The 13,945-nt window shown below is 46.6% G+C and overlaps 1 protein-coding gene across 1 annotated transcript; it reads right to left on the reverse strand.

Annotated features, from left to right (window-relative positions):
• Positions 1 to 585: 585 nt before the first annotated feature.
• DDO (D-aspartate oxidase) lies at positions 586 to 5,778 on the reverse strand. Its single transcript, XM_010220339.2, has 4 exons — positions 5,607 to 5,778; positions 5,124 to 5,232; positions 3,811 to 3,987; positions 586 to 1,207 (listed from the first exon to the last, which is right to left on the reverse strand). The coding sequence occupies exons 1-4, from the start codon at positions 5,776 to 5,778 to the stop codon at positions 640 to 642; spliced, it is 1,026 nt and encodes a 341-aa protein (XP_010218641.2). The 3' UTR covers positions 586 to 639.
• Positions 5,779 to 13,945: the final 8,167 nt, after the last annotated feature.

A 13,945-nucleotide genomic window follows, 5' to 3' on the forward strand; every position in this document is an offset into this window, starting at 1 on the left:
CATGGTTCCTCCTAGGGTGTAACATTAGTGAATGTAGTGATCAGTCCATAAATCTGCACTTAAAATCATGCTTGTGTGGTCACTGCATGTGACAGTGACTGAACATCGTTTTTTGTAAGAGCTGACCTGGAGCACTGCAATGCAGCACTACGTGGCGTTTCATTTCCCTGTAAATTCTATTGGAAAATTGTTAGCAAGATGGCAGGAGTGTGGGCAGTATCAGCTTAGATTTAGTGCAACAGAAAAAAAATAACTTTTGCTGAATCTGAATCTAGCTCATCCAACACAAATTAGATACATATGAACAAATAGTAAATTTATGTCATTTAAATTATACTTCAGCAACCTGATTGCTGCTATATGAAGCACATTTATTTTATCTTCCTCAACACAAAAATAGGAGAAATCACTGAGGCAGGAACAACAGTAGATGGAGGAAGCAGGCAAGCTGTGCTAATGCTTGGATCAACCCATCACACCTTCCTGGAGCACTAGCTGCAAGCCAGGTGAGATGGCACCAGCATCTGCAACAGTGTCAACTGCCAAAGCTGTCAGCTTGGTCTCCTTCCATCCAGGGGTCCATAGGTGCTGCTAGGGGATGCAATTAGCCTGTCACTAGTGGGAAAGAGCCTCTGAGGTTCAAAGCTTGGCCCTCGATGAGGAGTCTTGCAGGGCAGCAATGCACTCCCCTACCAGCTGAGCAGCCTCTTTGGCTGTGCCCCAGTGCATTGAAAAGCCACCTGAGCCGTGCCCGTAGTTGTGGACCACGAGGAGCTTGGCTCCTCCTTGGCTCCAAACCTCTCTCTGCAGCCTCACACTCGCTCGGGACGGCCTCAGGCCCACCTGCACCTTCACGTCCTGAGCTGCCTGGAGTGAGGGCTCAAGGGAACAGCATCTGCCAAATATGTCTTTGCTAGTGCTGGGATCAGGGGAGAGGCTCCAGCTCTCCTTTTCCCTGGTCCCTCCTAGGGTTACTCTGCTTATCCCTGGGTAGATGTATGTTAAGCCGTCCCCATCCCGGACAAAGTTTTTCACCCAAGGAGCATGAACCTTGAGCACTTGACCCCTGACAGGGAACAGCTGCTGGTCCCCCACAAGCTGGTGGGCACCGATGCCGGCACAGTTGACAACAATGTCGTATTCGCTGTGCAGCTCCCATAAGTTTGCTACTTTTCTGGTATACATCTGGACACCCTTTGCTTTCAACCTGGAAAACAAAACAAAACAAAATACCCTGGAGGAAAACTGAAATGAAACACCTAAACCCTCATGAATTTATTGTGCACATCAAGTAAGTGAGGTTGTCTTTAGCATACAGATCAAAAGCAAACAACACATGGGACGAAAAGCAAAGGAAGTGGTGTGGGGCTTCTGTTTGTGTCATGCCTGATTTCGTCTGATTAAAGATATTTTTTAGCTTGTTGGGCAGGAAAAGATACAGGAAATTGATAGCTATTACAGAAAAGGGTCTGGCATAAGACCCTAGAGACATAAACAGACAGATCCTCATGGTCTCGTTGATTCATTTCTACAATGATTGCAAACCTTAGCAGCCTCAGCAAGCTGAAAACATCATTTTTATTCATTAACTTGCTTCTCATGCTATTAGTGGTAGCACTGTGGTACACTCCTTCTGCTGTGCCTATTGCACACTCTCACACTCATTCCCCACTCACTCCCTTGGCACCAGGGGAGTATCTCAGGTGCTAAACTTGGTCACCTCCCATCAGGTGAGACACCCTGGCGTCTCAGGGATGTCCCTGCAGGCCAAGCATTTGTGACACAGGAGCCACAGGAGACCTGGACATGGAGGTGAGTGCTGGAGGTTGCAGGGCCTGGCAGGAGTGAGACAGGGAAGAAGTGAGAAAGGAGCGAGACCCCATTCCCAGAGCCATTAGACCCAGCAGCATTTGCTTCCACTCCCACTATTTGGAAATGAAGACCTGCTGCAGGAACATAGCTCTGGTTCCCAACAACGAAGCTGAGGATCCAGGGCACAGCTGCTGCATTTCTGTACAGCAGGACAGGGGGCTGGCGGGAAAGAACCAGGCAAGTCCCGTACAACAACCCTGTCTGGACAAACCGCTGGGCATCTCACAGCTTTGTGTTTGGGACCCCGGCACTGAGCCAGCCAAAATACAGCATTATCTAATCAGTGTGTATAAATACTTCAAGGGAGGGAGTGAAGAGCATGGGGACGGCCTCTTTTCAGTGGTGGCCACCGACAGAACTAGAGGCAATGGCCACAGACTGAAACACCAAAAGTTCCACAGGAACTTAAGGAAAAAATTCTTAACAGTGGGGGTGACAGAGCCCTGGAACAGGCTGCCCAGAGAGGTTGTGGAGTCTCCTTCTCTGGAAATCTTCAAAACCCGCCTGGATGCCACCCTGTGCCACGTGCTCTAGGTAACCCTGTGTGTGCAGGGGGGTTGGACTAGATGATCTCTAGAGGTCCCTTCCAACCTTAACGATTCTATGATTCTATGATTAAAAACTGCTGAGAGTTCCCGAATTCAGACAAAAAGCAGAAGAAGTTCCTATGTTTGAACCAGGAAAATGAGTACAAAAACAGTTTTCCTCATCCGCTGTGAAGAGAACAGTTCATAAATACTGCTCAGATCACTGGGGCTTTGAGAATTAGTTACATGTTCAATGCGCTCTCTTTTCTGGTCACCAGAGAGAAGAGAAGGAAAAGAAGCTTGATCATCTTATTAGACGACCTCCTCTGAGAAATAAGACTATAACAGGAATAAGGAGAAAGCAGAAACCACGTGACAGGCACTAAATGGATTTAGCAATTTTGCTGTGCTTCAGTGGAAATTTCCCATGGGTTGGGCAGCGAGACACAACAGAGCATGTGCTGGGAGGAGACGGTGCAGCCATCGCGTGGTGGCACCCGCGCGCTCCCCCTTGGGCAGGTTGTAAGAACAAGAAACAGTTTTCCGCGATTTGCACTGAGATGAAAGGCATCCAAGATTAGCTGCCAATTTGTACCACAACGGAGGTACACGGCTCAGCACTTAACCTCAAATCAGCTTGCAGCTCATCACTTTCCCTCAGGTGCAGAGGACTGGTTGCTCATTTTTAAGGGTATTCAATGGGCTAAATGTACACTCCAGGGGTCGGAACTTTTTAGATCTGCCTCCTGACTCTCCTACAACTCTTTGAAATCCACGTATTTGGGGGAAAGATTGCCTTGCCTACACTGCTGGCTAAAGCTGTGACTCCCCTGAGCGCAATGTGCACACTTTGCAGAGGAAGATCTTCCCAGAAGGTTTGTTACAAGATGATATTATCTGAACTTTTGTGTCAGAATGGATTAAGAAGTGACCAAGATTGTTGACCAAATTTGAGATGAATTGGACCAACCCATTCTTAAATCCAAAGTCCTGGCAAATTAGACATTTTCTCAGATATTCTCCTTCTCTCAGGAACCGAGTGGATCTTGAAGAGTGGAGGGATGGCTGGCAAGTGAGGAGCACCCATGTGCTTTCCTAGTTTGGCTGGCCTGGCGTGACTCCCTGTGGTTATAGCAATGCTGGCCCCAGAGTTATTCCCAAATTGAAGCCCCTCAGCATAGCCAGATGGGTAGAAAGTTCTCATTACATAAATGTGGCCTTTAAAAGCTTGGAAAGATTGAGTATTTGGAAAGATTGAGGATTGCTTGTGCTCTCCTTTGAGAATCACCTGAGTGCATTTGCCCTAGTGAAAAAGCACCAGATGTTCTCAAATCTAGGATTCCCAAACCTGCTTCCCACAGTCCCTTCGTTTGGATTTGGCTCTGCACCCCTGGCCAGCAGCAAAACCAACCTTTTCTCCATCCACAGCAGGTAGGGTGGGCAGTCGCATTTCAGTGTTGTAAAGGCCTGACCATATCTGTGCTGTGGGAATTTCTGGAGTTCGGCCTCAGACATTGTTCGAAATCCCAGGACGACGTCAGACCAGAACGGAAGCTCTTCCCCGGGAGTGCTCTTAAAGACCTGCCAGCTAAAAGGACAAGGGTAAAATGCAGCAAAACGTAGTAGTTACTGCTCATCCATGCCCCGTCCCCTGCAACCTTAACCGAAAAGCAAGAATTCAGGAATCCATTCCCATGGATCAGTGCAGCTCACTCGTCGTAATAGCAAAGGGAAAGAGCTGCTGGCTGCAACTATAATAAATGCCTCTGCAAGCAAGCAGGGGAGCTGTTACGGCTGAGCTTGAGGGCTAAATGCTGGGATAGATAATGTGGAGAGAGATTAAAATTTGCCAGATGTCAGGAACTGCAGAAAATAGCGTGATCACAAACGGCCAACTGTCCACACTGTGGGGGATGGAGGGACAGGGACTATTTTTGATACAGTCTGTGTCCTCTTGCCTTGCCGTGACCACGCTCAGCTTGGACACAAACTCCTCTGGGGGCAGGAAGGATGCCAGGGCTGCCTGCAGAGAACCTAGGGAAGGGCTCTGTGCTTTGGACAGCGGGGAGGCTTCTACCAAGACCCCATCGCCTCTCCCAAGGCTCATCAGCAAAATAATCCCCCTCAGCTTTCTTTCCTCATGTTGGTTTGCTGATGTTCCCCAGCTAATACCTTTTCCCCACGTGGTTTTGAATCCACATTTCTTTCCAGCTCCTTACACTGCAGTTTCCCAGTGACTATAAAAGAACAAGGTCCCCACAGCTCAGTGTCCACCTCAGCTGTGGCCTCCCTGACTGGACCTTCACGCAGGGCCACTCTATGGTTTTGGGTGCCCAAGCTATGCAGTATCTGTCCTCAGCAGTCTCAACAGCCCAATTTCTGTATACACATTACATCCTTGCATACAGCGAACATATTCAGATATGCTAAAGTTGGAGCGTTTTGCAATCCCAGCCCCATGCAGACCACTGTGCTGCAAGCAACTGGTGGTATGAAAAGCACTTGTTACACAATGATATTTGTGGCAGGCAAGCTAGCTGAAGGCGGTTCATCTCTGCACGTCTATGCATGAGTTTTTCTTGAAATATGTCCTCCCTCAGCAGGTTTTGGGGAGTGTGGCAGGTTTGTCACTCTGCATGGGGATGCTGCCGGTGTCCTGCAGGGAAAAGGGCCGTGCAGCATGCGGCACACAGGCATCGGGTAACCTTGGAGGGCTGCTCTTACCCAGACACGAGGTGAATGCCAGCCTCGGATGCCTCTGCTGAGTTGCTGATGGCAAAAAGGTGAGTGAATGTCTCTTTGAACCACTGCTTCTGCACGTGGATCGGGGTGCCTGCACAGAAATAAAACTGCAAGCATCAAGAGCGAAAACACAGCGGAGGACATGTGTATGAGCCAGCAGCGGAGAACACAAGGAAGGATGCTCTTCTCCTTGGAGAAATGCCGTGCATTGCTGCATCCCTGCACATAGTGCCGCGCCCAAGGCAGGGGAGCAGCTTATAACTATTGAAACCTCTTGTATTTAACGCTGTGCAGGTAAGTGGTTTGCAGTGACTGTCATCCTGCAAAGGAAGAGCCACAGTCTCCCCTAAATTCCCTTTGGGACAAGACAGAGTTGGCCTGCCCCAACAGGGGCTATGGGTAAAACGTCTGCCAGGCTGCTGCTCTGGGGGTTTGAGGCTTTGGGGGCTGTTACCTTGCACGCACCTGGAGCGGTGTGTGGGATGAGCATGCCCGCCGCCACGTCACTCGTGGTGCTGGGGGTGAAGCGCTCCGCGAGCACCACGAGGGAGCATGCGGGGAACGCGTCCGCCACGCACAGCGCCGTGGACAGCCCGACGACTCCGGCGCCCACCACGGCCACCTTGGGCGCCGCCATCGCTGCAGGCAGGAGCCGCTGTGAGCACCTGCGAGCGTTCTGGAAGAGATAGCTCAGGTTAGCACTGGCGGGCCATGAAAACGCTCCCGCTCCCTCCCAGGGCAACATACAGGCGTTTTCCTGTTAATCAGTGTATCTGCAGGCCAGCTACGAAAGTGCTCATGCAGCAGCCCAAAAGGGCATGGCACAGGCGGAGGGATGAACTCTGCACCACAACCTCCAACCCACATCGCTGCCGCCCAGAGGCCTAACCTAGAATGAGGCTGATCTGAGTGTCAGCCTCATCTCTCAGCTTGACCACTGCCCCAGAGCCTCCTAGTGCCCCCACTGCTTGAACCAGCTGCCGGATGAATTTCTGCAGAAGGTCAGAGTCTGTTCCATCTGGCAGAACACAAAGCACTTCTTACACTCCTCTGCCATCTCCTCCTCCTCTCCTCCTTGCACTAGTATTTTTATTTAGAAGCAGAGCAAGGGAAAAAAAAAAAGGTATCTAAAAATGAGGGAAGTTTTAATTCAGCAAAAAGCACCTCCTAGCATTTTAATTAACAAACCTTTCCACTGGCACTACTGGCAGCTGTAGTGGGAGTTGCACGCTGTTCTCTGCACACCCAGCAGGCGCTTTTGCAGCCTTGGAGCCGTCCAGGGACGAGCACAGTCCTGCTTCGTCAGCCGCCCCTGCAGTATGTGATGGACACATTATTCATCTGCCAAAGACCTGGGCTTCGCTGCCCCTCGACTGACGCTCGCCAGGCCCACGGCGGAGATTGAATTTCCTGGCTGACCTCACGCTGGGGACTCCTGCAGCCACCCAAAACTCCTAGCTGGAAATCCAGCGAGCTGCTTTCCCAGCCTTTGCAGGCGCCACGCTGCGGCAAGGCACGCACTCGTCTGCTAGTACACCAGCAATGGGTGCAGAACAGGGCCCAAAGGCTACCCAGCTCTTATCAGCAAGCATAGCGAGTGCGTTACGAAACCAATAGCACGGCAAGGACAGTGAGAGCTGCCTGTGCCTGCGCGCGGGCAGTCCCGTGCCCGTACCGGGGGCGCGAGTCTCTGCGGAGGCGCCTGAGGACAGGCTATTTTTACCCGCTGCAGGCTGCCAGCTCCATCCCCGTGGGCACTCATCACCCCGCCTCTGCCTGGTGCTCAGGGCTCTGCAAAAACTGGCCTTAAGAAGCAAAACCAGCTGCAGAAACCAGGGTTTTGGAAGCAAGGTGGATCAGCAGGTACCATCCAGTTCTTGGCCCGTTCTCAGTGCCCAAAGATTGGCAGTGAACCCCGCGATCTGTCCTGGCCCCCGCACTGCAGCGAGACCCTAAACACATAGAACTAAGTGGGGAGGAGAGAAGGGAGATACCTGGAAGTGCTGCCGTCCCGGGACGCGGCCGTGCAGGACGGGGAGGCAGCGCTGCGAGTGGGAGGAGCGTGGGGCCGCCAACACCAAGACCGCGCGGCAGGGCCTGCTGCCCGGCCACCCGTCCCCACTGCTCAGCACTAATGAAGGAGCTGCTTGTGCCGGGCAAAGGCTGCTGCCACGGCTGGCAGCACTCCCGGAGAGCTGGCGCGTTAGCGCAGCCGTGACCTGCCCCGCTTCGCCCACCACTAACCCTTGCCTGGCCTATTCCCTGGGAGTGGCCAGGGGGGCATGCGGATGTCCCCTGTAGAGCTCCCTTTCTTCATATCGCCCTTCCAGGACTTAATTTCATGTCCTTAATGTTTCCGAAGGTGCCCGGGGCTGTTGTCATGCAGGGATCTCAGCGGCGCCGCGTTTCTGGGGCCTGCATTGGGTCTTCCCAGCCCCTGCCTGAGCAAGCAGCAAAGGGCTAATGAGCCTGGGGAGTCACGCCAGCTTTGGTTCCCCTTTTTCACCAGAAAGCACAAGTCCGGCAAAAAAAAAAGTCACCTGCAGGACCACTGGGATTTTGATGAAATTGTCTAGCAGGGATTTCCAGCTACAGGACACAATTTCCACATGGGAAGAACTCACCTTCTCCTCAAGAATAATTGGCCAGGCTTAATCTCATATGCTTCGGGACTCATGCGCACAGCAGTTGCCAAAATTTTGAGGACCGTAATTTTATCGCTTTGAGCCTTACATTTTCGTGCAATGCCTTAAGGATGGGGGAGCCACCTCCAGAGCTAATGTTTCTGGCACGACCTTTTTGCTAAGAGCTGCTGTGTTGCCCCAATCCTTGAACAGATGCAGGAAGACACAGTGTCTGTAAACCAATCTGCCCCAGCCCCATTGGATGGTGTTTGACAGGGCTCTGCCAAGAGGCTTTATTATTGTTTTTCATGTCCCTTTAAAGAAAGAGTAGGCAGCCATTCAGGCAGCATTTGTATAGGCAACAGCAGCAGAACTAACAGCACAGTTCCTGTGATTTATTCTCACTTCACCAAAGTCCTCATGTGCACACAGCTCAGTGCTGCAAAAAAAGGGCAAAGCTCTGCAAAAACAACAACTTAGCGGACTTTAATTTGAATGTCCAAGAAATATTATTACAAGATAAGGAATACGCTGCCTACAAACCTCTTTCTGGTTTGGAACATTTGAACACATACAATATTTTAAACTCTTCACTGTATTCTTAAACGCAAAAACTAAAGCATATTACAGATGCACTAATTGCTGGTGTTTTAAGATGCATGGTTCCTGATTATTTTTTTCCCTATCACAGTGAAATGAACAAGGAATAATTCTGCGTGAGTAATTGTACAGCATGTTTTGAGAAGGAAAGCATAGAGTTGTACAAGATAGGGAGAGAGGCAGAAAGAATGGTAAAGATCTGTTTGTTTTGAAATGAAAAAGTGTCTGGGCTTGATGTATTTTTGGTAAAATGCACACCATCCCGAGGCATTGCAGGATGTCCATGATTTTGGAGAGGAACCTTTCAGGCACGAAGGTCTCTCCTCCCTCAAATATAAACAGAGGTCGCAGCACCAGCTAAGATTAAATCTGCCTGTTGTTTTTTGTTCTCATGTTCTATTTCTGTTTGCTTACAGCTTTGCCAGACATGAAGGATTTGGATTGAAACCCTCTGTGTCAGATGTTATGTCAGGCCGATAGTCTGGGGGAATTCCCACTGCAGCCTTCACTGAGAAGGAGGCCCAGGAAACACAGGCTGGTTTCCCACGTGTGATATCAACTCTTGTAGCCACTGCACTGAGCAGCTCTTACCCTTCCTTTCACATGTTTCCTCAGGACATACAGCGCCTTGCTGAAGTTCCCATAACTAATACACACCGGATTTTAGGCCGAAGAGTTTTGCTGTCCTCCCTTTCTGTAAAAGCTACTTGTGTGATTTTCCAGCACAAATGTTTATCTATGCAGACAACTATGAAAAGAAGCAGTTCCAACTGTTTAGAGCTATGACTGTTTTTCTTATCTCTGTCCTTTACTAAAATGATCAGCACAATACACTGTGTCTTGGGTCTAACTCTCTCAGCCCTGGCCCTGATGAACAGAAGATTAACAGAAGCTTTTTTTTTTTTTGCTATAAATATCAGCACTTTTTCATAAAAGATGACAAAAAGTGCAAGAGGGGATGTGTAATTAGCTCCACATATTAGCCCAAATGCTTAAGACCCACCCCCAAGATATTTGTGGATCTGTTATTCTGTGTATTGTACATAGTATGTAATATTGAATTAGAAAATAATTAGGTAAATAGTCCCCCAAGGGCAACATTCCCTCTATTTATATCTCAAGAGTGCCGCTGTCCGGCCCTGCGATAGTGGCTGTTGTATCTTTTGACTAAGTGCAACTCATGGACTGGCCGTGCAGGAAGAGATAGACAGGTTTCTGGCATAAATCACACCCAGCACTGACAGCATTTGGAGCTCAGCACACCACCAAACCCAGCCTGGGCAGTGCCTCAGAAAGGCGCTTTTAACTTAGGACTCCCTTTTCTTTCTGTATGCTTTTGCAAAGAGCAATAGTAACAAGAAACAACTTATATGAAGACAATGGTATGAACTTGGTTCTGATCTTATGTATAACATGGACATCACTTCTTCTTTAACCAGTTCCAAGATCACTGTCCATGACAAATTATCATTATAGCAGAGAGGCTGCCTTGCTCCTCATTTTGCTGTTTTCCCGTGGTACTGATTGACTCCTGTGGGAATTCTCTCAATACAGAGCAAGATACTGCCTATTGAAAAGCTTTGTTAAAATATTTACTCAGAGGTTAACCATTTATCCCTGATTCTTTTGCTGTGATAATGATCAATTCAGTCAAAACTGCTTTCAGTCTCAGCAGCGGCAATGAGACCGTACAGAGAACCTGCACCCAAACTGTCCCTCGGTGCTAGGTTTTTTCTTAGTGCTGTGCAAACCAGCATGTATGCGAAACATTATGAGGCAACACTAATAAAAGGATGCCTGTGAATAACCCATGGGTTGGATCCTACTTATCTGCAACAGGGCCCTGGCCATCATCCAAGCCTGGGTGTTAGGCATGCAGAGAAGTACTAGCTTGTCATTAAATTTCTCATTATTTCTGATTAATTTTAATCCTTGCACTTTTAAAAGAAAAAGTTATTTCTTTGAAATAGCTGTTTTTGTGCACACACATGTTGCAATCATATTAATACATCAATCATTAAGAAAAGGCTTGATTTTTCTCAGCTTGATTGATCCAGTGCTCTTGAAATTATCATCAGAGATTATTCAAATTTCTGACCTTTAGCAAACAAGTATTTGAACAGGCTTTCAGAACAGGATTTGTTCTTAGCGGTTTTCATCTTCTACTTACTATGTCACATAACAAGACCTTTCACTCTGGTTACCTGCAGAGTTGAAGATAGGCTGCCCTGCAGATGGGGATACTGGTGCCTGCCCAGCCCCTACCAATGAGCATACACTGAACAGGGACTGGGTAACTGTAGGAGTTCATTAAATGAAGGGGTGAGAATTGAATAACATTAAATAAATTAAGTATTTGACCTTACCCTCAAATGTAATTGCACGTAATAAAAACACAATATTTAAAAATCCATTATTATCTTATATTATATTAAATGCACATATTCTGGACAGACGAAGCCCTTCCTTAGAGTACATACCTCCCCTTCAGGTTACTAAAATCCACATCTCACTCGGTACAGAAGCTTGCACAAAATACTTGGGTTATGGAGAAGTGCTCTAACTTTTCTTCATGAGACATGGGGAACGGCAGACGCTGCTTCACTGCAACTTTCCTTGATAACATAAGCTTGTTCTTTCATCTGTGCTCATAATCATTTTTTTAAATGTGCCCTTACCTTCCCCTGTCTGAATGTGTTGTGGGATTTAGATGACCATCCTAAAGGTCCATTGAACAAGGGAACTGGGTGAATCCAAACCCTCCATTTTGCAGCCACCTACACCCTGCATTCTGCAAGCGTGTGTTGCAGCTCTAAGCGCTGCCTGTTAAGAGCAGGTAGCAATAAGCTGCAAAAGATACAGGAAGATGCAGGGCATTCTCCATCCCTTTTAGCCCCTGCCTGGGACCATCTCTAGTTTCCACAGAGCACAAAACCTCCCAGTCTGCAGGCACCATCCCCTGCTTCGTTGAGGCATTCAGTACAGCCCAGTGCATCTGACACAGTGCACGCAATTTGCAGAGCTGGTTTTTCAACACAGCTCATTAAACTATAAAGATTTTAACAAAGAAACCAAAATGGGACATCAAAGTAGAAAAATGTGCCTTTTAGCATAATTTTAAAATACAGTAGATTCAAAATACCAAATATATGTATTTACTATTTTTACTTTAGTCAGCATTAAGGCAATAACAATTGCTCTCATTCCCATTACTTAACCCAGAAAGTGGGCTCATGACAAATAAAATATGATTAATAAAATATGATATCAAATTAAGACAAAAACATTTGTCAATGCAGCAGTAATGTAACAATAACCAACAATTAAGGCAGGTCAGAATTCAAATCCAGTATCTTATCAAACCATTATTTGTCCAGAGTTATTGATCAGCCTAACAAATTTGCACTAGGAAAGAGATGACAAGAACAAACAAACAAAAAGGATGCAAATGAGAAACTCTGAAAAAGAATTTGTTTTAATGAGCAATGAGCAGAAAATATGCTCCATAGAAAAGAAACATTTTCTCAGAAACTCAGTGTCCTCTTTCAAGAGGAATCTGATGAATTAGTCATATGTAAAAGAAAGGAATCAACTTACCCTTCCTACAGTACATTTATAACATAGTAGTAGTGTTAAACATATTTTTGGCAGCATAGAAAAACCAAGCAAACAGAAATGCTACAGACACATATACACATGGCATTTCCTTTTTACAGTAATAAATTCCTTTGCCTAAAAGAATAGGGTAGCCCAGGGCATCTTCAAAGCTGCCCAAGCATTTAATCTCAAAAGGTGCAGCTATAGGACAACTTCCAGGAGAAAAAAAAGTGACATCTCATTAGCCCAGAGAAAATCCAACTCTCACTTGAATCACAGACCAAATACCAACTGACTTCAGTGACAAGAGGAGTAGATTTAAAGGGTTAAAAACCAACAAGCTACATTTTGGGTCAGAATTATTATTAGAAAATTGTAGCCTATAAGGATTACTCACATATCCTTGTGTATTTAGGTCTTTGCCTTTTTCTTTTCTCTCTTTTTTTTTCTTTCATTACTTTACATATGCTGATTACAATAGACCTGGTCTTGAATCACTCAAGTCCAAGTAATACATAATGTACATCAACTGCTCACAGAGGGATAATCCCCAAAATAAATTTTCTGTACTCCGGGAAGGAAGCTGAGAACTGTCCTCAGCCCTCAGGATGAAGGTGTTTTAGATAGGACCGTATGCTAAAAAAGAAGTAGTATCAGTGTGAAGTAACCTCAGATTATGCGACTACTATGCGCAGATCATGCGACTACTCAGAGCTTTGTGGGGGAGCATGGTTGTAATGCCAGAGAGCCAGCACTTCTGCAAGGCCCATTCCTTTGCAACCCTGGTAAGCCCTGGTTAAAGGCCAGGAGTGCAGGGCTGGGAAGCAGATGCTGCAGATAAGGACAGCTGCTCTGCCCTGGGGAATGCAGGGGAAGGGCAGTGGAAGAATCCTAGGGCTGCTCTGCAGCAAAATAGAAAGTGAGAGCACGTGAGTAATTCCATCTTTAGTCATCAAAGTACGTACTGAAGCGCCCCTCTGCATATTGATGGGACTACTCACATAGCTAAGGTTAGGCACTTGCTTTTGCTGAATTAGTATACCTGGACAGAAGCCATAATAATCCAAACAATTTTCTTCTGAGGTTTCCTCTGTAAATATTGAAGCACCCACATAACTCAAGGGAGAATAAAGATTTGGCTTTACATGGAATTATCAAATAGAAACTGTCTAAATTTAAACTTGTTGATTTTTGTTTGGCTTTGAAACATAAGTTTTGAGCTTGTCCTAAGAACGAAATGCTACTTGGTAATCCAGGACCATGCAGTGGTTGAACAGAAAATCTCTATTTTCCTTTTCAAACAGATATAGAACAAATTCTGTTTTTAGAAATCATTGAAACTAATATGACTGCACAGATGTACAAGAAAAAACATGAACAGTGACTAATACAGCATATAGAATATTTAGTTATGGTAATTTAGATTATTTATTTCAGGGTACAGGGCCAAGAAGTAAAAAAGGTAAGACTTATTTAGATGAGGTCGTACCAGCTAGCTTGAGAGAAATTATCTAGCACAAGAAAAATCATGATTTCAGTCTAGGGATAATGGAGTTCACCCAGCCCAGGCTCCCTCAACCCACACATACACAGTTGAGGGCTTCCTGCCTCAACTCAGGGTTAATGGAGCATTGAGGATACAGGAGGGGAAGAAACACCTGGGTCTGGAGGCACACTGGAAAAGGAGAGCTGTGACAAGAAGCTACAAAAGCAGCAGCTGGAATAAATGCATTCAGAGCTATGTTCTTTTCCTATGGTGCTATGGTCCACAGTCACCAGACACAATTGCTGTACCAGCAGGTAAGGATTGATACACACATGAGGTGTGACAATAGACACTTAGACTAAAACTCTCTGGAGCTGGTAATAAGCCTGTCTGTTGACTGGTTTCTTCCATCTGTCATATTTTCTATTTCTAATTTGTATCTGATTTTGTATAGTATGAGGGAAAAAATGGAGCTATGGAGAACTGGCTTGTGACAA

Source organism: Tinamus guttatus, unplaced genomic scaffold, assembly GCF_059628265.1.
Source record: "Tinamus guttatus ecotype Peru unplaced genomic scaffold, ASM5962826v1 Tinamus_guttatus_pri_ptg000010l, whole genome shotgun sequence".
Classification (NCBI taxonomy): Eukaryota; Metazoa; Chordata; class Aves; order Tinamiformes; family Tinamidae; genus Tinamus; species Tinamus guttatus.